The sequence below is a fragment of the Panthera pardus genome, unplaced genomic scaffold (genome assembly GCF_024362965.1).
Source record: "Panthera pardus isolate Hobbes unplaced genomic scaffold, ASM2436296v1 HiC_scaffold_20, whole genome shotgun sequence".
Lineage (NCBI taxonomy): Eukaryota > Metazoa > Chordata > Mammalia > Carnivora > Felidae > Panthera > Panthera pardus.
This window is the reverse complement of record NW_026526766.1, coordinates 30,398,405-30,421,171: the sequence shown is the minus strand read 5'-3', so window position 1 is coordinate 30,421,171 and position 22,767 is coordinate 30,398,405. Positions and strand designations below refer to the sequence as shown.

The window sequence follows — 22,767 nt, the reverse complement described above, 5'->3', positions numbered from 1 at the left end:
ATGGCTAATTAATAGTAGGACACTGGCCTTAGTGCTATTAGGTCATGGGTCACCATTACCCGCTGCCGTATCTGGTCCTAACTCTTAGCTGCCCCATTATTTAGATTTGGGGCCTTTTGTCTTCTAAGTAGTTGGCATAATATGTACCTATCACAGTCTATTTTTCTCAGTTTTTTGGGAGAACAAAATGGACTCTGGGCAAAACCCATCCAAGTGCATCTCCAGACATTCTGGCTTCTTCACTGGGGGTGCTGGCCCAGCCTGTGTAGGAACGGAGATCCTCCCACACTGCCTGGCCTTGCCTCTAACTGTGTCTCGTCTCTTTGCTAGCAAGTCTGCATGGCTTTGACATGTTTCTGGATGACAGGTGCTCCATCCACACTGAAATTCCCAGGTAAGGAGGCTTCTCACCCAGCATGACCAGAGGCCACGTGGGCTGGCCACCCCCAGGGACTGGCCTTGGTCCCTCGAATTCTTATACTACCAAATGTCACGTTTCTAAACAGGGAGAGGCTTTGGGTGGGAAAAGAAAGAGTAGAGGAGGTGGTATGGTTTGTGCATTGTTTTACTTGGAGAAAGACAATGGGTGTGTTTCTCATCATGGGTGTGTTTCTTCATGTAAAACAAGATGACTTTTCAGGCGGGACAGTTCTTCCTTGCGTGGGACTCTCCAGACAATGTAGCCAGTCTGGCATCCCCACCCACTAAATACCAGTCATATTCTCAGCCATTGGATAGTCCAGACACCCCCGCACATTGTCAGCCCCCTTCAGGAGGCAGTGCTGCCCCCCCCCCCCCCCCCCCCCCGTTGGGAACTGCTGATCAGCTTCAAATACAGCTTCATTGGGCAATGTCATGGAAACAGAAACAGTTGCTCTTAGGACCTTGCTGAAGTGAATATTGTCCCCCTGCCCTGTTCTGCTCTGGCGCAAACCCCAGAGGGCAAAAGAAGGGGCTGGAGGAAAGGTTTCACTCATGAAGGGGGCAGCAGAGGGGGCTTGGCCCTCAGGAATGGGGTTCATGAGTATTTGTGAGACTGGGGCCGGGGGCTCTGAGACAGTGAGCGAACTGCCTTCCTGCCTGAGCCTAGCATATCTCCTGCCATGTGGAGCCACGGAGAGGTCTCCATCCTTGAGAGTGAGGGGTGTGTTGTGACAGAGCTACATGACACATGGGAGCTCTGTAGGCAGGCCAGTGGCTGACAGGTTCTTAAACAGGAGTGGACAGAGCAGGGGCCTGATTCCAGCACCCTGGAGCACTCATGTTCAGGGTGATTCTGCTGTGGCCAACCCCAGATTTGCCTTGCAGTTAACTAAGGAGTTTACAGTGTGCACCGTGGAGTCTTTTCTCTAGCTGCCATATTAAACTAGTCCTTGTCACACCCAGTGACTCCCTAAGACAGGTTCTGGTGTCATAAATACAACTCGTTCTATCTTCTCCCTTTTGCAGTGATAGTTGGCCGTCTCGAGCTGTAACCTTTCTAGACCGGCTTTTAATCTGGCTTGGGATCCGCAAAGACTAGGCCTCCCAAGAAGATCTCTCCTGGACAGCACAATGCTCACCAACAGAAAGTCTCTCCAGGTGCAATTTAAGCCTGTTTCCTCAAGCGTGTGCCTCAGCCTCAGCAAGTGTGTCTTCTATCCACTGGGTATTGAGGGTTCAGCCTGAGGCTAGAGCTGGGCCTACCAGTAGGTGGCCTGGAGGAGTGACTGGGATGGCTCCTCTCTGGTGGCAGATCCCAAGTAGCGTTCCTTGCTTTCTTACATTAGGGGCCCCTGTGACTGACTTGGTGGAAGCTGGTCTGTGTCCCCAGAAAAGTTAATGCAAAATTCTTGAAGAGTTCATGGGCAGGCCCTCTGTGGCCTCCCCGGCTGTGCAGCATTCAACTCCAGGGGCGCTGCTCATACAGATGCAGTGCGAAGGGCGCCCCCTCAGGTGTCCCGCTTCAGAGCCCGTTCACCAGTCATTCCAAGGCCCTGCTCTGGGCATCTACAGATCCTTGGTTAAAATCCCTGAGGGCTGTCTTTCTGCTCTGGTCACAGGTTCCTGGGTTGGGATGCAGTCAGGGTAGGGATCCCCACTTCTCGTGTTAGGCTATGCAGCCTCCACATTTCTCTTGCTTCCTTTCTACCCACCTTGCTTTTTCCCTCTTACTGAAAACTCTTCCAGCCACCGTGCTTGCTCTCCCCTCACTTTCCCTCACCGCCAAACACGCAGGTGGTGGTCATTTTGCATGGCTGAGAATGTAGGACTTACTTTGATACTTGAGTAGTTTTCCTCCCTGTTGCTCGGATGCTCCCAGTATCTAGACAGGTGAAATGCAGGCCAGGGCCACTAACATGGCCGTGCGGGTGTATCCATGTGGGTGAGCTCCCCTGGGTTGAGCAGTGCACCCATGAGGTGGAGGTGTTCTCAGTGCCCCTGGTGGGGTGGCTGTTCTCAAGGAAAGTTCTCTCTACCCTCATTGAGCCCTGGAGACTGATGTGCGCCTTGACACCACTCCATTCTCACCTGACAGGCATTCCCACTTACAGATGACTCTGTGCTCTGAAATCAGGCCACATTTCTGCAAAATGCTTAGAAGGCATTGTGGCTTGGTTGGGGAAATTCCATCACCTTGAGTCACAAGCAGCGTTGTGGCTGAGGAAAAGGGTTTCCAGAGCATTTGGGAGACAGGCAGGGAGCAGCTTGGGCCTAGGAGAGGCATAAGCAGCCGCTGGACCCTGTAGGCTCCATGAAGCCCCCGGGAGAGCCAAACTTCTGTTCATTTCCACCAGTGCCTCACTGGTGACCTTGAACCTAATCTCGTGGCCTCTCAAGTCATGCCATCTCCACCTGTGCAGGAGATCTAATAATAAAGCTGAGAACACTTTTTTTTAATGTTTATTTTGAGAGAGTGAGCGGGGGAGGGGCAGAGAGAGAAAGAGAATCCGAAGCAGGCTTCAGGCTCAGAGCGGTCAGCACGGAGTCCGACGCGGGGCTCGAACCCACAAACTGTGAGATCATGCCCTAAGCCGAAGTCCGAGGCTTAACCGACTGAGCCACCTAGGTGCCCCTCTAAGAACACTTGTAATCCCATCGTGTTTTCAGGAGAATGTGTTCAAGAGGGACTCACTTATGCCACTGCTGTGTGTGGTCACCATGTTACTTGCCCCTGAGCACACAGCAGGTACTCATTGTGTCTTCCTTTATCCCCTGCAGAGGAACCTGTGTCCTCTGGCCTTTGCCCCTCTCCTAGCAGCTTTACCCTGGGGACTAGTAATTGAAGTAATTTTGGGAGTGTGGAAAGAACACTGGGCTAGAGGGCTGGATCTTGTTTCTGCCTTATCTCCTCATCAGGTGCTAGCTAGGGACTAAGAGGACCAAGAAGACTGTCCTTCCCGTTCCCTGACTGGAAAGCATGAGTTGCAAGACCGCACACAGCAGCCACTCCACCACTGCTCATCTCCTCACGCCGCTAGTTTCTGCACCAAGGGTGGGAGGGCGAGCCTGCAGATGTAGAAGACATCCAAATGAAGGGCAAAGCCTTAATGTTAGGGATGACCCTTGGGACTAAGGACAGTGGTTCCTTTCAGGGGAGGGGGAGGCTGTGGTTGGCATGGGCACTGGACAGACTTCTGGGAAAATCAGTTTCTTAGGTGGTGTTACAAGGAAATTTGCATTTGTATCCATATTGTTTTACGATATATATTTTTTCTAAGACTTTTTTTTTAAGTAATCCCACACTGAACATGGTCATCGAATTCACAACCCCGAGATCAAGATTCGCATGCTTTACCGAGTCAGTTGGGTGCCCCTACAATAAAGACGTTTTTAAAATACCTTTTTCCCTTCCTCATTTTCTTCACCACATAAATACAGACCCCTTTGGGACAAAGCTAGGCAAAGCCTCAGACGTGTGGGGCATGTTGAGGGCACTGACCTCAGGCCAGTGTCGGAGGATCTGGAGAGGAGGGCAGATCCCGAGTGGCTGTTTGCACGAACCGTGACCCTTGTGGAGGCTGAGACACAGCAGCAGTGAAAGGAAATGGGCAGGTCTTCTCTCACAGTGAAACTATGCTCATCTGGCTGCATGATGCCATGCGGAGGGGAGGAAAGCCCCACCTGCTGTCAGCAGCGTGGCTCCTGAATGGCTCAGAAGAGGGCTGACCTTTCCCAGCTTGAGACCCAGGTCCAGTAGCTCCATAGGACTTAACCAGCACCACATGGTACTGTCTCAAAAGAAAAACAGTGCCTGCACTGGGGTGGCCCGGAGGACCTAGCCAACCGAGAGGAAAAGCCCTGAACTAGTGACCAGCACTAGAAGTGCGGGTCCCCCTTGCGGCCTCTTGGGCTCTGAGGGCCTTGCCTTGCGTGGGAATGAAGACATCAAATGCTTATCAGCAACATTAGGCTAAAGATGTACAGCTTCTCAAGTAGCCTGGCCAGATGTTAAAAACATCCAATGCATGATTTTAACCTTCCTGAGGCGCTTCCCTGGCGGTAGCCTCTGTAGGGAGTCTGCCTCTTCCCAGACCTTGTCAGATAAGCAGCTTAGGTTTTCATCCAATCAAGACTGGTGCCAACCCCTGCTTCCTTCAGGGGCGACACCTCTCTGTGAGGCTCCCCCAACCTCCAGGCCCTGGGACTCCTCCCCCCCCCCCCCCCGCCCCGCCCTGCCATCTTCAGCTGCTGTCCCCCCAGAGTGGGGCCGGCACATTGACCTTGGCATTCAAACATGTTTGACGTCTGCTTTCCAAGAGTCTTGGGGACTGACACACTAGTTTTCTTTTGTGGGATCAATTTGTTCACTGTTACTTGTTAGAAACAGGACTACACCCACCTCAAAAGAGGAACTTGGATCAGGAAGGCCTTGCCTTGTGTATAAATCCAAACATAAGCCTCCTGCCTGCTTTGATTTTCCTTATGGCATGTTAGGGATTTCCCCTGCTCTTTGCTTCTGCTTGGTCTTCTCTGGGGCACTGTGGACAACCACAGGACCAAACCCAATTATCTATCTACCCCACCAATTGGCAAGACATAGTCCTGGTGAGCAAAGCCTTCTACAGGCTCAGAAACTGTACCCTATCCCCCAGAACGGTTTCCAACTACAGGACCCAAGACTGTTCCATGGCACAGGAATCTTCAGTACATCTAAGAAGGATGCGGTATTTGCAAATACAGTATTAATTCCAGTGCTATGGGCTTTTCAGCCACTATTTACAACATCAGGGAATTTTCTTGAAAGGGATCTTTGTTTTGCCTATCTTCAGAGCCAAGGTGGGCAGAGTAACTTCATGTCACAGCATCAAGCCTGCTGAGGAAAGACACACCCTCATGCTGTACCAGTTGATCATTATGGCTAAATGTGACATTCACTCTCCTGAGACTTGACTTACATCAGGTCACTCCCACTCACTGTGTCCTTTCCAGGGAGAGGAAATAAAACAATCAGTTAATATATCTTAGTATTCAGATATTAATTTAGTAATAAGAGACCAAGGGTGGACAGTCACCCACAGCAAATGTCCTTAACTGTCATATGGCAGGGAGGTCAGCCGATTCCTTCTACTGGGCTTTTTTCCACATTCTTTTCTCTTGACCTGGGAGTGACCAAAAGGATTCAGCTTTCTGTACACAGTTAGGAGGGAATACCAACCTTTATTTACACTTGGGTTCAAGTTCAGAGCCATCTTAAACAGTATAGCAAAGCGGGGGAAAGCACAGATCCTGGGACCAAGTTCAGATTCCAACAGAAGCATATTAACTGTGACAACAGGCAAAGGTTATTTTCAGTTTCTGCAGTCAATTGGAGAGAGCATCACCCCCAGCTGCCCGCAGCTTACAGCTGCCTCCGCCCCAGTCCCTGCCCCGGATGCTCGGCCAAATTCAGGCTCTGGCAGGACTCACTCTGCTGGGCATGGCAGGACTCGGTGAGTTACTGAAACTCTGAGGTAGCCCCCAACCCCAAACGTTCACCAAAGGCAAGAAATAGGAACTCGAACTGGTGTATGGGCTGGGTGAGAAAAACTGCACACGGTGTTCAATAAATACTATTTACAAGTCTTGCCAGGCAAGGACAGAGGGCATCTGTACATGGGCACTGATTTCAGATATTAGTTTCTAGGGGAGAAAAGGATACGATGGTAAGGTATAACACTATTTTGCCTGGACCCCCTTTCTCTTGATCAATGGGTTAAATAACGATTTTAAAAATCATACGCTTAATACTCATCCTGAAAACCACCCAAACACTAAATATGCACATTTATACTAAGCGTGCGTGTATGCGTGTGTACATACACACAGAAACCACGAGGTAGTTTAAATCACCATTAAAAAAAACCCAAAAACAATACTTTTCCTAATTCTCTGTCACAGAGTGGTAGCCAATGGCTGCCCACCAGCTATTTAAAATTATCGGTTAAATGAAAACCAAAACTCAAAAACTTCCAGGAGACTGTAACACAAGTAAACAGTAAGTACAGGTGTATTTTACTTCGTCAGTCTCTGGAAACTAGGCTGTGACTGCTTTCAATTAATGGTCGGTGTTACATGTATTTGCTCTAATGCTAAAGCACACAGCCTTCCCAATCTATACACCTTATGAAGTAGTCTCTGTAGATTCTATTTTACATCTTTACTCTCCAGGTTTTTGTGGAGGATTCAGTACAATCTCTATGTACACATTTTAAACATTATTTCTGAACTTCATTTGGAATTATTTAAATAAAAAAATAATCACCATTCTCCACCTTCTTGGGAAAGTGCCAGACTAAACCCCCCGCCCCCCCAACTGGAACTGCTGCCTTGTGTCTAGAGAAATCCCTACCCCACAGCCCCCAGGCCAAAAAAGTGCAATGAATTCACACTAAACGGGAAAAAGCAACATCTATTGTTCTTAGAGTCTGACTCTTCCCCACACCAAGAAAAGTCTCTTCATAGGTATGCCAATGCTGTTGTAGCTTGCTAGGGAAATAGGGCTCTCTCAGGCCAGAGCAGGAAAGTCCTCAGGGTCATCTGGGTTGGGAGCAACGTCTTGTGTCTAAAGAAGAAAAGAAAAGTTTTTAAACCAACATTCACTTTACCCATTGCCACTTGGGCAGAGCCCTCTGAGAAACACATGCCTGCTCTCAACCAGGTGGGCGCTGACAGTGGGTGTGGCCCAAACACTGTAGGGAGAGGCAGGCTCCCAGTGGGAAGAGACACAGAGAGGGGGGGTGCGGAAGGGTCCCTTCTCAGACTCGCTCTTGTCCCCTCTGCAAAATGGCCACCAGTTCCTGCCTCCCTCCCTTCCTCCCACAAACCCTTACCAAGTGACCCTTTTTGTATCTGGCACCTCCACCATCCAATAAACATGATTTAGAATATTTACTATATGGAGATACAAGGTTGATTAGAAGCAGTTCCTGCCTGACCTGGGGTTCCCTGGGGTCAGGGGAGATGCCCCGAGGAAGTCACAGCCTGGTAACTTCAGCAACAGATGGCCTATGAATGGCCTACAGGAGGGGCACCCACTGCTATTTGGAGGTGGAATGCACATCACCATTAGGTAAGGTTTTCTAGAAGAAAAGGTTCTTCCAGAGATAAGCCTCAGTGAATGAGCAAAGGGAATATGGATCCTCAAACAGGGTAACCTGATGGTGAAGAGGTGGGGGCCTGAGGGCAGGTCTGAGCTAGAAGAGAACAGTATGCATATATTTGTCTATAAAACATTTACAAAGTGCCTACTATACACTTAAATTGTGCTGGGCACTGGGGAAACCAATAATGAGCAAAAGCAGACATGGTTTGTGTCCATCCACTGTACAGACAACAGACACTGATCAACAATCACACCAGTGAGAATACAGTTACAAATGAAGACAATGCTTCAAAGAAAAAATTCTTTGCTCAAGGACTCTGACCTGGTCTGGAAGGAAATGTGACCAAAGAAGACTTCTCTGAGGAAGCAAGGTGAGAGGATCTATTCTAGGTGAGCAGGCAAATGGGCAGAAGGACCACCAGGTGCAGATGCTCCGTGGGGTCAGGAACATGCTTGTGTGAAGAACTAGAGGTAGAGCAGTGTTGGCTGAGGAGCAGGGAAGAATGGTTTGAGGTGACAAGGTGAGCTTGGGGAGGTCACAAGGAGGCCCTGAAGCCTTGGAAGGGTTCTGTCTACCCTGAAAGTACCATAAGGGCACAGGGCATATGATTGGATCACAGTTAGGAACTGTCAGGTGATCTGATAGGATTCCAAGCCTGGGGACTTGTCTGATGCAGATGAGTGAGTTTTCTCTGGTTCTGAGAGTGCATTTACAGCAGTGGATGTGCCCGGTGACCATGGAGGCCACGGCCACTGAATGGTCTGTATCCAACTATGTCCATGCTGCTGACCTCACTGTTCTGAACACCTGGATGCCAGACCCACACTAGATACAGGAATGTACAGCAGACCCTGACAGGCCTCCCAGTGGCATAGCCTGGGGCCCCCTCATCCTCTCACCTCCTTCAGAAAACCGTCCAGGTCACAGAGTACACACACTCACCACCACTTCTGCTCTGGGTCCGTAGTTCTCCACCCTTCTGATCCTTCCCCGGCCTCCCCGTGTGCCACCTCTGGCTCCACGCCCAGGACGAGGGAGGTTACCGAAATTAATCTCCAGCTGGGATGTGATGTCATTGGCTGCTTTCCGGAAAACGTGGGCATCATCTTCATAGTCATCCTTTACCATCTGAAACACAGTTACAGCATATCACACACACACACACACACACACACACACACGCGCACGCACACACCCGTCTCCATGGACACTCACTCGCTCAGCGTCGAAGCGCTATGCCGCCAGGGAGCCAATATGGCATCACAGCGGACAGTGGCCCTCCCTGATGTGCTGTCGGCACTGGGCTACAGGGCAAGGCAAAGGTGGTGACCCCGCTGCTCTGGTTCCAGCACAGGGGTTCTGCACATTTCCCAGCCACATGTTCTCATACTCACCGTCTTAATCCAAACATCTCTCAAATTACTATTAACTCAAGTGACACCTGAGTTTTTAGCAGTTTGGCAGGTTAAGATGTAAGATTTGACATGCCTACCAGCAATCAACATATATCTTTTATACCTAAATGTATTTTGCTGAGATTAAAAAATTTTAATTTCTGCCTTTTATTTGTTCACAAATGCTACTTTGATAAATAAGGAAATATCACCTCCTTAGAATAGAACTTGATGGAAAAACTCCTTTCAATGTGGGTGCTGACTGTACAAATACCATATGTTAAAAACTGCATGATTTACAATAAACAATTCTGACTCAAAATCTAGGAAAATAGTAAAACAACAGAGTATGGTTATCTGATGATTGCTGCAGAAAGAATTCAAGCTGCTTTTTAAGAACTATTTTTGGCCAAAATACTTTGAGAAATTACATTTTATTATATATGAGGTCAAATAAGTTCTGTTTCTTGTTAAAAGAAAACTATATTAAATAAACTTTGTTCCAAATTTGATTTGGCTTCAATTCCTAATAATGGATAAAAAAAAAAACTCACTTTTGAGTAAAACATAAATCTATACAAAATATGCCAATGATCTTGGATGAGAATCTCCAAACGCTATAATGCTAAACATTCCTACTACAACTTGTCCAGAAAATGGAATCAAGTCTCCCTGAACTTATCAACCCCTTTAGGCCATCTGTTCATTACAGGTTCTGTGTTTAACATTTATGTTCCCTTCAAAGCTGCATTAAAATAAAGCAGAGGCCTTAGCTGGATGTACTGTTGAAACTAAAAAGGTGAAGGAAAGAACAATTCAGGAGCATTGACACTCTGGTAAAAAGACAGACACAAAAAACCAGTAAGAGGCGAAGTAATAGCCTACCGCCTGCTTCAGAAAACAGCGGGCTCTGTGTGCTGGAGTGGGGGAGGCCGTGACGGAGTAGGGGGAGGCTGCACAGGAGTAGGGGGAGGCTGTGCCAGAACAAGGGCAGCTGTGCAGGAGTGGGGATGGTCGTGGAGCAGGGGGAGGCTGTGCTGGAGTGGGGGTGGCCGTGCAGGAGTCAGGGGAGGCCCTGCAGAAGTAGGGGGAGGCCCTGCAGAAGTAGGGGGAGGCCCTGCAGGAGTAGGGGGAGGCCGTGCCAGAGGAAGGGCAGCGGTGCCTGGGACAATACTGAGTGCGCTTTCTTGAAAGGGATCAGCTCATTTCACAGGCTGCCGGTGGTCTGAACTTTGCAAACACAAGGCATTTTACTCTATTGCTTTGTCTCTTAGGGTGCCCAGAACAAAGTAAACCAGTGACCCTAAGATTTGGCTTTTGTTGCTCTCAGAACAATTTCTGGCTAAAATCTTCAATGCCGTAACATTAACAAGAGACCAAAGACATGTGCTTCGTGGAGACCAAGCTGGATGACTCAGCTAACCCAGTTGCTTCAGATATTCCAGGAGACCTCTCTCTGGAGCCAGGGAGGATGAATCTGGTGTGGATGCAGGAAAAACAGCTGCTATTTTTACCTAACATGTCAGCTGCACATTTCACATCCTGACAGCACATTTGTTTTAGGAAAAGCTTTATTTACAATGGCCCAGAACAAAAAAGAACAAAAGTGAATAGGAAAAGAGCCAACCCAGTTAGCTGATGGACGTGAAGAAATACCTCACAGAGACTTCCAAGAGAAGGCTCTCCCCTCCATGCTGCCTGTGTATAACAGCTAGTGGAGTGGCTCCAAACTTCTTAGTATGGCCTGGAAGAGACTGGAGGTGGTAAGGCATCCTGTATTATAAATGACCCTCTGATGAAAGTATTCATTCAAAGAACACAAGTAACCGAAGTGTCAATGGAAACACATAAAGCTACACAATTTCAAACGGAAAATCAGTGTATAATATCTAGTGGGAATATCTGTCCACCACCATCATCAACACAGAAATGTGTATTAAGATAAGCAGCTGTGACTGAATGATGTGAATTCTACAGTTTAAAACGAGAATATTCAGGGCACCCTTAAGTTCAGTAACTTAAACAGAACGCGATTACATGACTCACTGATCGTCTGCATCAATATATGCTGGGAGTCCTTTTCAAAGCCGAGGCCTCCAAAAAGGCCTGAACACAAAGCATGAAGAGCAAGGCCCTCACGGGAGGGAGGAACAATGTGAGCAATCCTGGCTGCGGCAGCAGGGTGTGGCCAGGCAGCCGCACTGTCCCAGGGGCTCCTCCTGGGTGGCGGCAGTTACACGGCGGGGACAGAACTGCTGCAGTAACACAGCACAGAACTCTGACAGGTTGCAATGATCAACTCCTCCCAATAAAATGCTCTTATTAAGAACGTGAGCTGAAAATCTAACCTAATCATGAAATGCGGAGTAGTTACCCTTTGAAATGGCACTATTCATGAGACACTGTACCTCTCTTGAGACAAAAACGAGATGCAATTAACATACAGTATTTGCACAGTCAAAGCACAGCTGTGGGTTGAGCGGAAAATGCACTGTCACTGAAACTGCTTTGTATGAAGTGTTGACAGGCCAAGTTTCAACTCTTTTTATGAACAATACAGGTACAGATAAAATTAGGCACACATCATATCTGATTAGTCTTAGGCAGAAACTAGAATGCCAACTACCAATGTCCCATTTTCACACTAGAAGTGGAAAGGCTCCATCTGGTTTCCAGTAAGGTAAGAATGAAGATTACCTCTAGACAAGAAAATGTCATACTTACATCATCTCTATATTTGGACTTGTGTATCACCACTGCTTTGGAAGGGACAGTGGACTCAGGTTTCCGGATGTTAAACTCAGGCTTTGGTCTTGTCTGTTCTTGAAGATTTTTCCACTCATCAAGGGTCATCTCTTGAACTTGAGTTTCCTCTTCTAACTCCAACTCAGGAACTCTATGAAAAATCAGAAGTTTTTGATGGATCTAAAATGTCTACTTTCTCAAAGAAAAAGTTACTACTATTAATTAGCATACTTTCATGGTTCTGCATCTCATATTTACATAAGGTAAGAAAATCTCGGAACTATAAGCTTCCATATTTTAATCATTTTATGCTGTCACTACCAACTGAAGATACTTCCTGTCTGTTTTCTTTTTTATTTTTTTAAGTAATCTCTATGCCCAATGTGGGGCTTGAACTCACAAGCCCCAAATCAGGAGTCACACAGTCCACCAACTGAGTCAGCCAGCTGCCCCACTTCTTGTTTTCAAAGCAGTCTTTGAAAAATAGGAACTGCACCATCCCATTAGCATTACACTTGACCACCAGGCACTCCCTTCCCAGATGGCATTACATACAAAATGAGATAAAATTGCAGAAGAAAAGGGAGAAACTATTGGAACAAAACAACCATAGGCAACCATGAACAGAGTTATAAAACAATGGGTTACAAATACATACTTTTGTAAATATCCTCTTTAAATCTCTTCAAGAATAGATCAATAGAATAAATTTCAGAGCCCAGAAAAAAATCCTCACATTTAAAATCAATTGATTTTTTTTCAAGCAGGTGCCAAAGACAATTCAAAGGAGAAAGAATGGTCTTTTCAGCAAATGGTGCTGGGAAAACAGGGTATCCACGTGCAAAAAAAAGAAGTTGGACCCCCACCTCACACCATGAATATAAGAGTTAGAAATATAAACCGCTTAGAAGACGACACAGGCATAAACTTTCATGACCTTAGATTAGGCAGTGGTTTCTTACATGTGACACTAAAAGTGTAAGCAACAAAGAAAAAGGGGTGCTTGGGTGGCACAGTCGGTTAAGCATCTGACTCTTAATCTTGGCTCAGGTCATGATCTCACAGTTCATGAGTTTGAGCTCTGCATGGGGCTCTGCACGGATGTTGCGGAGTCTGCTTAAGATTCTGCCTCTCCTTCTCTCTGCCTCTCCCCACTGTGCGTGCGCGCTCTCCCTCAAAATAAATAAACTTAAAAGAAAAAGTAGATAAACTGGACATCACCCCCAAACTTCTGACAACTTTTGTGCTTCAAAAGACACCATCAAGAAAGTGAAAAGCCAATCCACAGAATGGGAGAAAACATTTGCAAATCATATATCTGATAAGGGACTTACCTTGGATACAAAAAGGATTACAACTTACAACTTAATGAAAAGAAATAACCCAACTGAAAAACAGGCAATGCTCCGAATAGACATTTTTCCAAACAAGATATACAAATAGCCAATAAGATGTTCAATATCATTAACCATCAGGGAAATGGAAATGAAAACCACAATGACCTATACCCACTCCACATTCAGTAGGATGATTAGAATAAAAAAGACACTTAACAAGTGCTGGCGACGATGTGGAGAAATTGGAACTTCATACATTGCTGGGGCGGGGTGGGGGGGAGGTGGGATGTGAAATGGTGTGGCCACTCTGGAAAAACAGTCTGGCAAATTCTCAAAAATGTAAACACAGAGTTGCCATTTGACCTGACAATACCACTCTAAGTTACACATCCAGGAGAAACAACAGCATATGTCCGTGTGAAAACACCATGGCACTGCCATAAATAACACTGTTCATTTATTTTTTAAGTTTATTTATTTTGAGAGAGAGAGAACCAATGGGGGAGGGGCAGAGAGAGAGGGGGACAGAGGATCTGAAGCAGGCTCTGTGCTGACAGCAGTGAGCCCAATGTGGGGCTCGAACTCATAAACTATGAGATCATGATCTGAGCCAAAGTTGGATGCCTAACCGACTGAGCTACCCAGGTGCCCCTAATAATGCTGTTTATAGCAGCATTATTCACAATAGCCAAAGAGTGGAAACAGCTTGACTGGCCATCAACTGATGAGTAGATAAAATATGCTATCTTTAATACTGTGGAATACTATTTGGCTATAAGACGAAATGAAGTATTGATACATGTTACAATATGAATACACCTTGAAAACATTATGCTAAGTGAAATAAACCAGGCACAAAAAGTTTACGTACGATTCCATTTATATGAAATACCCAGAAAAGGCAAATTCATGGAGACAAAGAGCAGATTATGGTGGCCAGAGACTGGGGACAGGGAGGCCAGGGAATGACTGCTTAATGGGAATGGGGTAATGGAAATGTTCTGGAACTAGATAATGGCAATGGTTACATAACACTGTAAATGCACTGTCACTTAATTGTACACCTAAAATGATTAAAATTGTAAGTTTTATGTTGTATGTATTTAACACCAAAAAAAGAGATAATACACAAAAAAGAAAGAAATGAAAAGATAATATACAAAAAGAAAGAAATAAGCCAGACACAAAAGGACAAATATTATATTCCATTTATATGAGGTATCTAGAATAGGCAAATTCATAGAGATAAAAATAGAGGTTACCAGGGGTTAAGGGGAGGGAGAAGTGGGGATTTACTATTTCATGGAGTTTCTGTTTGTGATGATGAAATGTTCTGGACATGGATGGTGGTAATGGTTGCACACAATGTGAATGTAATTAATGCCACTAAACTGCACACTTGAAAATGCTTAAAATGGTGATTTTTATGTTATATGTGTTATGTAACATACCCCAAACCACTGAATTGTACAGTTTAAATGGCTGAATTTTGCAGTATGGGAATTATAGCTCAATAAAGTTTACAAGAAAAAATAATTAGGTGGTGAGTGGGAAGGGAATCAAATCTAATACCTTCACAGAAGGGCTAATGTAACTTGTCCTACATTATAGGTTAATGATATGAAAACTATTAGTGAAATCAGGAGAGAAACTTAAACACAGACCATTCAAAACAGGCATATTTGTAAAGGGACTTTAAAATATCAAGCCAGTGGGGTGCCTGGGTGGCTTAGTCCGTTAAGCATCCAACTCTTTTTCTTTATTTTTAAATTTATTTTGAGAGAGAAAGTGAGTAAGTGTGAGCAGGGGAGGGGCAGAGGGAGATGGGGAGAGCAAAACCCAAGCAGGCTATGTAATGTCAGTGTAGAGCCCAATGTGGGGCTCAATCCCACAAACCGTGAGATCATGACCTGAGCCAAAATCAAGAGTTGGACGCTTAACCAACTGAGCCACCCAGGTGCCCCAAACAGGGGACAGAGAACATGTTCAACTACTCTACAAAAGTGTCACATTGGAATTAACTTGCACCAGTTCGAACTGGCTCACGGCCAGTTATTATTATTATTATTAAATCAAATTATTATTTAATTATTATTAGATTATTATTAAAAATTAAATTATATAAATTATAATTAGCTATACTAAAGGTAATAATCACAATTCATTATTCCCTAATTATTCCACTATATTGTACCTTTATCCACGCTCTTGGGGTTTATTATACCTAATGTATGTGCATAGTGAAAATGTTACATAATAGCGTACTATTGTTTATCTCTTCCCAACTCTGCGTTCAGTATGACACAGTGGTAGTTTTAAATCAGCCATGGTGGAAATATTTACACCACAAAAACCAGCAAGTGCCAACAGATCCAGGCTTTTTCATTCTAGAGAGCCAGATGTTGAGTATTTACCAGCATACCATTGCCTGCAGGGAGGCACTGAGTAAAATTCTGACTCTGGGAAACATTTTGTGGACATATGACCCAGTTTCTTAGACAAATAAATTACAAGGGAAAGAGAGAACATGTAGATTAACAGTGACTTAAGAATAATCAAGATAGTGTAATATTAGTGTAATATAAACAGACCAATGGAACAAAATATAAAGTACAGAAATAGGCCTGCACATTTTAACAATGGTATTTCATGTGCTGGAATAACTGGATATACATATACCAAAATGAAAAAAAAGGGAACTTTGATCCACACCTCACACTGTATACAAAAATCAACTCAAATGGATCACAGACCTAAATACAAAAGCCCAAATCATTAAACTTATAGGAGAAAACCTTTGTGGTACTAAACTGAGCAAAGATTTCTTACATTTGAGACCAAAAGCAAGATCAATAAAAGAAAAAAAAATTGATAAAGTGGATTTAATCAAAATTTAAAACTTCTGCTTTTCAAAAGACACTGTCAAGAGAAAGAAAAGAAGGCTACAGATTGGAAGAAAATACTGGAAAATCATATATCTGATAAAGGGCTTGAATCCAGAATATATGAAGAACTCTCAAAACACAGTAATAAGAAATAGTTAGAAAATGGGCAATTTCAACACTCTTTATTTTAATAAAGATATACAGATGGGAAATAACCTGTGAAAAAGTGCTTAATGTCATTAGTCAATAGGGAAATGTAAATTAAAACCACAATGAGATATAAACCTATCATAATGGCTAAACATTGTAAAAGCTGGAAAAACCACTTCAGAAAAGAGCCTGGCAGTTTCTTTAAAAAGTTATACATACACCTGCCATATAGTCCAACCATTCCACCCCTAGGCATTTACACAGGAGACGTGAAAATGTATACTCCACCAAGACTACACAAAAATGTCCACAGCAATTTTATTTGTAATAGCAAGAACTGGAAACAACCCAAATGACCATCAGGTAGACAGATGAAGAAACTGCAGTCTATCTGTACAGTGGAATACTGCTTGACAATAAAAAGGAACGAAATATTGATACATGCAGCAACATGGATGCATCTCAAAAGAAGTATGCTCAGTGAAAGAACACAAGACAAGAAAAGAATATATGATGTGTGATTGCATTTATATAAAACTGTAGCAATTGCAAACTAATCTTTAGTGACGAAAAGTAGATCACTGGCTGCCTGGGGGAAAGGGGCAGGAGGGAGGGATTACAAAAGGATAAAAGGAAACTTTTTGGGTTGATGAATATGCTCATTATTTTGATTGTGGTAATGGTTTTACAAGTATATATGGTTGTCAAAGCTTGTAAAACTGTACATACTAAATATATGTCACTCGTTGGATGTGAACTCTCAGTACTGTTTAAAAAAAATGAGATATGCCAATTGAGATGTATATTTCAATATTAATTCAAACAAGTAAGTTGTTTTAAAAAGTTGTCAGGGAAACTGACAAACTGCCCAGATATTTAAGGAATTGTTAAAAACTTTAGATGGGATAACACTACTCCAGTTAAAAAGAGCAGACCTTTAGATATAACTTCGTGAAACATTTATGAATGAATATGATATCCTGACAGAAGAGGAAGTGGGTAGAGACATACATGAAACAAGAATGGTCATGATTTGATAAAATTTTAAGTTGAATAACTTAGAGGTTCATTATACTATTATTTTATATACATCTTTCAGTGATATAATCTTCTAATACAGAGCTGAAAATAAATATTAAGGGTTCATAAAGGTTCTTTAGGCTACTTGTGACAGAATTAGGAAATAATCAGAGCTGATTTCTAGGAGGCTATTCTGATTATAGACTATAATCTAGTTATGATTTCTAGAACTGATGCTGTAAATTTGAGGATTCTTTCATAACTAGGATGAACTAAAGAAGTTAATAAATTCCAAAAAGTTCAGTAAGAACACATCTTTTGTTAAGACCACAAAAGAAGTACTTTTTCTGTTCGCTTATCTTAAAGAACATCATATATAAACATGAAAGGGCTAGAACAAAAAAGGATAAGGCATATAAGAAATGTAGTCTTGGGGTGCCTGGGTGGCTCAGTTGGTTAAGTATCTGACTTTGGCTCAGGTCATGATCTCATGGTTGGTGGGTTTGAGCCCTGTTTCTGGCTATGCTAACACCTCAGAGCCTGGAGCCTGCTCTGGATTCTGTGTCTCCCTCTCTCTCTTCCCCTCCCCCAATTGTGTTCATTCTCTCTCTCTCTCAAAAATAAACATTTTGGGGGTGCCTGAGTGGCTCAGTCGGTTGAGCATTCGACTTCAGCTCAGGTCATGATCTCGCGGTTCATGAGTTTGAGCCCCATGTCAGGCTCTGTGTTGACAGCTCAGAGCCTAGAGCCTTCTTGGGATTCGGTGTCTCCCTCTCTCTCTCCGCCCCTCCCCTGCTTGTACTCTGCCTCTCTCTCTCTCTCTCAAAAATAAATAAAACATTAAAAAAATATTTTAAAAAATTATAAAAAAAAAAAAAAGAAATATAGTCTTTAAGTTGATACATAGACACACCCAAAGTGAAGCAAACAGTGGAGAGCTCAGAAAAGAGCATTTGCTGCAAGTGATTCCCTCCTTGAAAATGATCACCTGACCCTGTTCACTCTGGGGCACTCCATTCACAAGTATACATACAGATGCCCCCTGTACATTCTCCTCTGCCATTTGTCATTGCAACAAGCCGTGTTGGGAGCAGTACAAAATCACCAAGGACAGACTCCTTAACCTTATTCTCTATTCACTACAGATTATTACAAAAAACACATTCTATGAAAGTTCTGTGAGGCAGATCCCATTTCCATCCTATTTGAATTGGCACTAAATGCAGTTTTTACTGGCAGTTTTACCAAAGACTGGATTTTCAACAGGAAGAGATGTATAATTAATCCCTCAGTTCCAGGAGGGATGAAAGCAGTTATATTTCTAACAGTTATAAAAGCATTGTAATTGCTATTTACATCCTCCAAATTTAACAGCACCCCCCCCCCCCATTTTGACTAATTCAAAGTCCTTCACAGTTCTTGGTCTATTACCAAAAATCTTGGGAGATGATTTTCCATCAAAGCTGCTTATAGATATAAGATGGTCTAATCTATGACTTGTAATGTGAATAATGCTATATGCAAATTTGATAGTTATACATTTGTTTCTATATGGGTGAAATTATAGGAGAAATAGAACTGTTTTAACAAACTGTTACTTTATTTAAAACATAAATGGGGCAATAATGGTAACATTTACTGAGTGCTTCCTAGGTGCCAAATGCTATTCAAAGGACTTTACGTTAATTTGGTCGTGACAATTAATCCCACAAGTTAGCTCCAATTAATAGCTCCATTTTATAGGTAAGGAAACTGAGGCAGAGTCATATAGCTCACAAACAAAAGAGCCATGTTGCATACCTATACATTCCATCTCCAAAGCCCAGACTCCACCACCTTGAGGGAATAAGAGGACAGAGAAATGCACGGAGACGGAAGAGAGTCAAGATGTGGGCACAGAAAACATATGTAACACCAAACGTCCAAATATCCATTCAGGCAATATCTTTCACCTCAATATATGAAAGGGTGCAGGGAACCAAAAAAAGTGGGTTCTAGAAATAACATTTTATGAACTAAATACTTAACCAGGGCAAGTGGATTTAAACTGACGTGTAAGTAACACCTCTTCCTTCCTTCCCAAGTACTGAAATTGAAGTGAATTTCATGCTAAACTTTGAGCTCCTCAGAAATTTGCCATATAAATTTTAAAGAGGTGTTTTCCAGCTTTAAGAAAATTCAACACAGGACAATCTTCACTAAGCAAAAATACTTGGAAATGAATTACAATGAAAAATATTTCACTGCAGGTATTTTGTAATGATGCTTCTTTAACACTCTTTTCATAATGGCTTTTTTATTTTTAAGGAAGGAAGGGAATGTCATTCCATGTTACTGAATAGGAAAGTCCTCAGCAACCCCAGCAGCCCCCTCCTCTGCTCACAGAACCAGCAGCTTCTCCCCTGTTCAGTTCTTTGGAGCAAACTTCAAAGCGTTCGTGGCACTTTCAACCGTTCCTACCATTCACTACAGGAAAGAGCATGAATGTCGGTCCCACATCTAGTTGCCACTTCTTAGCAAGCCCTTTAACCTCCGTATCTCCATATGAGGATAGTAACAGTATCTCCTCCTTCACTAAAGGGCAGCAAAGGATTGAGGAGTTAAGACATGGAAGCATTTCGAGTTCCTGGCACACAACAAATGCTCTATAAATGTTAGATTTATTCTTATAGTCTTGTAACAAAATACTCCCGAGAAGTTGTCACAAGCATCTTCAGACACGAGGACACCATGTGATTAAGGAACATGCAATACTTCTATGATGAAAGGGGGAAGGAGGGAAGGAAGGAAGGGCACAGCACATATAATTGTCAACAAAACGTGTCCAATCTGAGGAAAATATATCTTCTTTGGGGTGTACGTTTGAATGTAAGTGAGGGTATATTAAATTAATCTATCAGGAAGTTCTAAACTGAGCGGCGCATTGAATATACATTTTGGCTCGGGGTCCAAAGTCTGAGCGTTAGATCAACGTGAGAAAAAGCTGAGATCAGACAGCATCACCATCATCGAATGTACTTCTCAAATACAAACCTAATTCTGAAATTATCATAAACCTGTAACTGCACTACTAGGAATTTTAGTGATAACTTTAAAGTGTGACGGGGCAGTGCGGAGACAAGAATGTCGCAGCGCGGTCGGCCACTGGTCTGCTAGTGTGGCTGCTCGGCCGCGCAGCTCCTGCAGACCTAACTAGATGCTCACTGCCTACTGCAGGCAGGGGAGGGGAGAAAGCGGGCTGGGCTCTCGTGCAGACACGAGACCGCCATCAAACCATTTAGAATTCTGTCTTTCAGAGTAACTGACTGAGAGAACTATTTTGTCTATTTAATATTAGGAAAGCAAGGGTATCTCAATCAATTCCACAGAGTTATGCTATAATTTATTATTCTGCCTTACATAACCTGAATTTGTATAAATGGTTTATTGGCTCAAAAAAGATACCATTTTTCCTGAAGGGATCTAGTTTAACTCACTTTTTCAACATTTATGTAAACTGTTAATCTACTTCCTTAGTTAAATCACTGTCTAAATATTCATATTGTTAATTTCTCTCTTTACTTGAATACACTTCTTGGTTGTTTTGAACAGTAAATTAACAGCTTTCATAATTATCAATCATTGCAGCATTTTACTTTTGCAATAATAATAGCAGATACTTATATAGCATTAACTACATGCCAGGCCCCACTCTGTGACTGACAGACACACACACACACACACACACACACACACACACACACACACAATCCTTATAACAACCTTATGATGTAGGTACTATTATTATTCCCATTTTACATGTGAAGAAAACTGGAACAGACAGAATAAATAACTTGCCCAAACTAATGAGTGACAGAGCTGAGATTTGAACCCACACTCTGGCTTGGGGTCTGTGCTCTTAACCACTAGACACCTTGCTTCTTGGCAGCTGAAGGATGAGAAGAGTTAAATCAGTGAAGGGGGAAGGGAATTTGGAGAGGTATGGGGTGGGGGGAAAGGCAACAGCACTTGCTGAAACGCTTTGGCATGTATAGGACAGGGGTAGGGGAAAGGTCCTTGAGAACATGACATAAGGGCAACATGATAAACCCAGAGAAGGTACACGAATGGCTGCACTTGAGAGCTCTGCAGGGTATAGACCACGCAGGACCCTGCAGGTCAGGTCAAGGGATAGGAAGAGAACAGCAAGCCACGGGGGGTCTTGCATGAGGGGTGGGTGCATGACAATCAGAATGTTAGTGTGAAAGCCACTGTGGTGCAGAAATGGGCTTGTCCCAGATGAGAAAGCAGGGAGCCCATAAGGAGTTGTGGTGACAGGTTGGATGAGATGATGGTGATGAGCAGAGAGGAGAAGAGAAGGTACAATCACCAGGGCAGGGTGCCAGACTGAATTTCGGGAAGGGAGGGGGTCAAGAGGAAGGAAGTCTCAAGGATGACTCCTAGGTTTCTGGTTTGTGCAGCTGGATGGATGGTGATGGGCTGCTCCACAAGATGGAAATACGTAATGAAGACAGACTTCTCCTGGACACGCGGAGTGGGAGATCTGAAATATCCATGGGGAGATATCCAGAGCAAGCAGCTAGAAACACACACCTGGAGCCCAGGTGGAAGGTGAGAGCCAGAGGTATACATTCTGGAGTTGATACATGAATGATGACCCGAGCTGCAGGGGTACGGGAGATCTTATAAAAGACACTAAAGAGAAGAGGGCCTAAGGCAGAGCCATAAAGAACTTGACATTTTAAAAGACCAGAAAAACAAGGATGAGTCTGTAGAGGAGAAGCTGAGAAGCAGTGGGAAAACCAGAAGAGTGCAGACATCACAGAAATCAGGGAAAGAGAGCTTAAGAAGAAATCAATAAAGTCAAATGCTCTGACAGGTCAAGAAAGATGCAGACGAAACATCTATTAGGTGTGGAGACATGTGGTGACTGTTTCCAAAGGGCAATGGGGACAGAGCCAGATCTGGAGTGAAGTGAGGCATAAGTGAGAGGGAGGAAGTGAAGGAAGAGTACACACAACCCTGAAAAAAGGCAGCTAAATGAGAATGTGGGGCAAGAGTAGAAGACTTAAAATAGGAGACACTGAGCACGTTTAAACTGTTGATGAAGACCTGAGTTGGGAGGAAGGTAAGCAGACTCATGAGGAAGGAGCTGACTGACGGTGTGAGGTTTCCATGCAGTCAGCAGGAGACAGGATTCAAAGCCTGAAGAAGTGGCAGGAGAGATGGTGCCTCTTTCTTACCATGAGGGAAGGAGGCTAGGAGGTATGCAGGCACAGGTGGGTTTGTACCTTTAAGAGCGGGAAGATGATAAACTTCCCAGCTGGTGGCTCTCAATTTCTGTGTGACATAGGAGGCAAAGTTATGTCGAGAAAGTAAAAGAGGAGGTGCAGGTATGGGAAGGGTGGGGGAAGAGTAAAGTGGGGACAGTGTCAGGGCTTAGAGGATACAAGAAGGATGGAATTGGTCATTGTAGAGGGTGGGAGAAAGAATGAGCCCCAGAAAAGGGGACTGATGGGCAGTGTTAAGGGCTTATTTCAGAATGCAGGTGATGAACAATTTACAGGGGTTCCTGTCGGCTCTGCTGTTGGCAGTGCTCAGCTGGCCAGTGCAGGCAGAGAGAGGGCAGCCAGCCAGTGGTCATCCAGGAGGCAGGTTTTGCCTGCAAGGC

General features: G+C 43.9%; 1 protein-coding gene across 5 annotated transcripts in view; it reads right to left on the bottom strand.

Annotated features, from left to right (window-relative positions):
* Positions 1–5,620: 5,620 nt before the first annotated feature.
* HABP4 (hyaluronan binding protein 4) overlaps positions 5,621–22,767 on the bottom strand; it is a 41,337-nt gene continuing 24,190 nt past the window's right edge. For 2 of the 5 annotated variants that reach the window (XM_019423428.2, XM_019423430.2), the window contains exons 6-8: positions 11,684–11,855; positions 8,508–8,693; positions 5,621–7,024 (exon numbers count right to left, since the gene is read on the bottom strand). In XM_019423428.2, the coding sequence (XP_019278973.1) occupies positions 6,968–7,024; positions 8,508–8,693; positions 11,684–11,855 (415 nt within the window). In that variant the 3' untranslated portion in view covers positions 5,621–6,967. Of the gene's footprint in view, positions 7,025–7,362; positions 8,030–8,507; positions 8,694–11,683; positions 11,856–22,767 lie in introns of those variants that run through there. The other 3 variants (XM_019423429.2, XM_019423426.2, XM_019423427.2) reach the window with 3 other exon arrangements.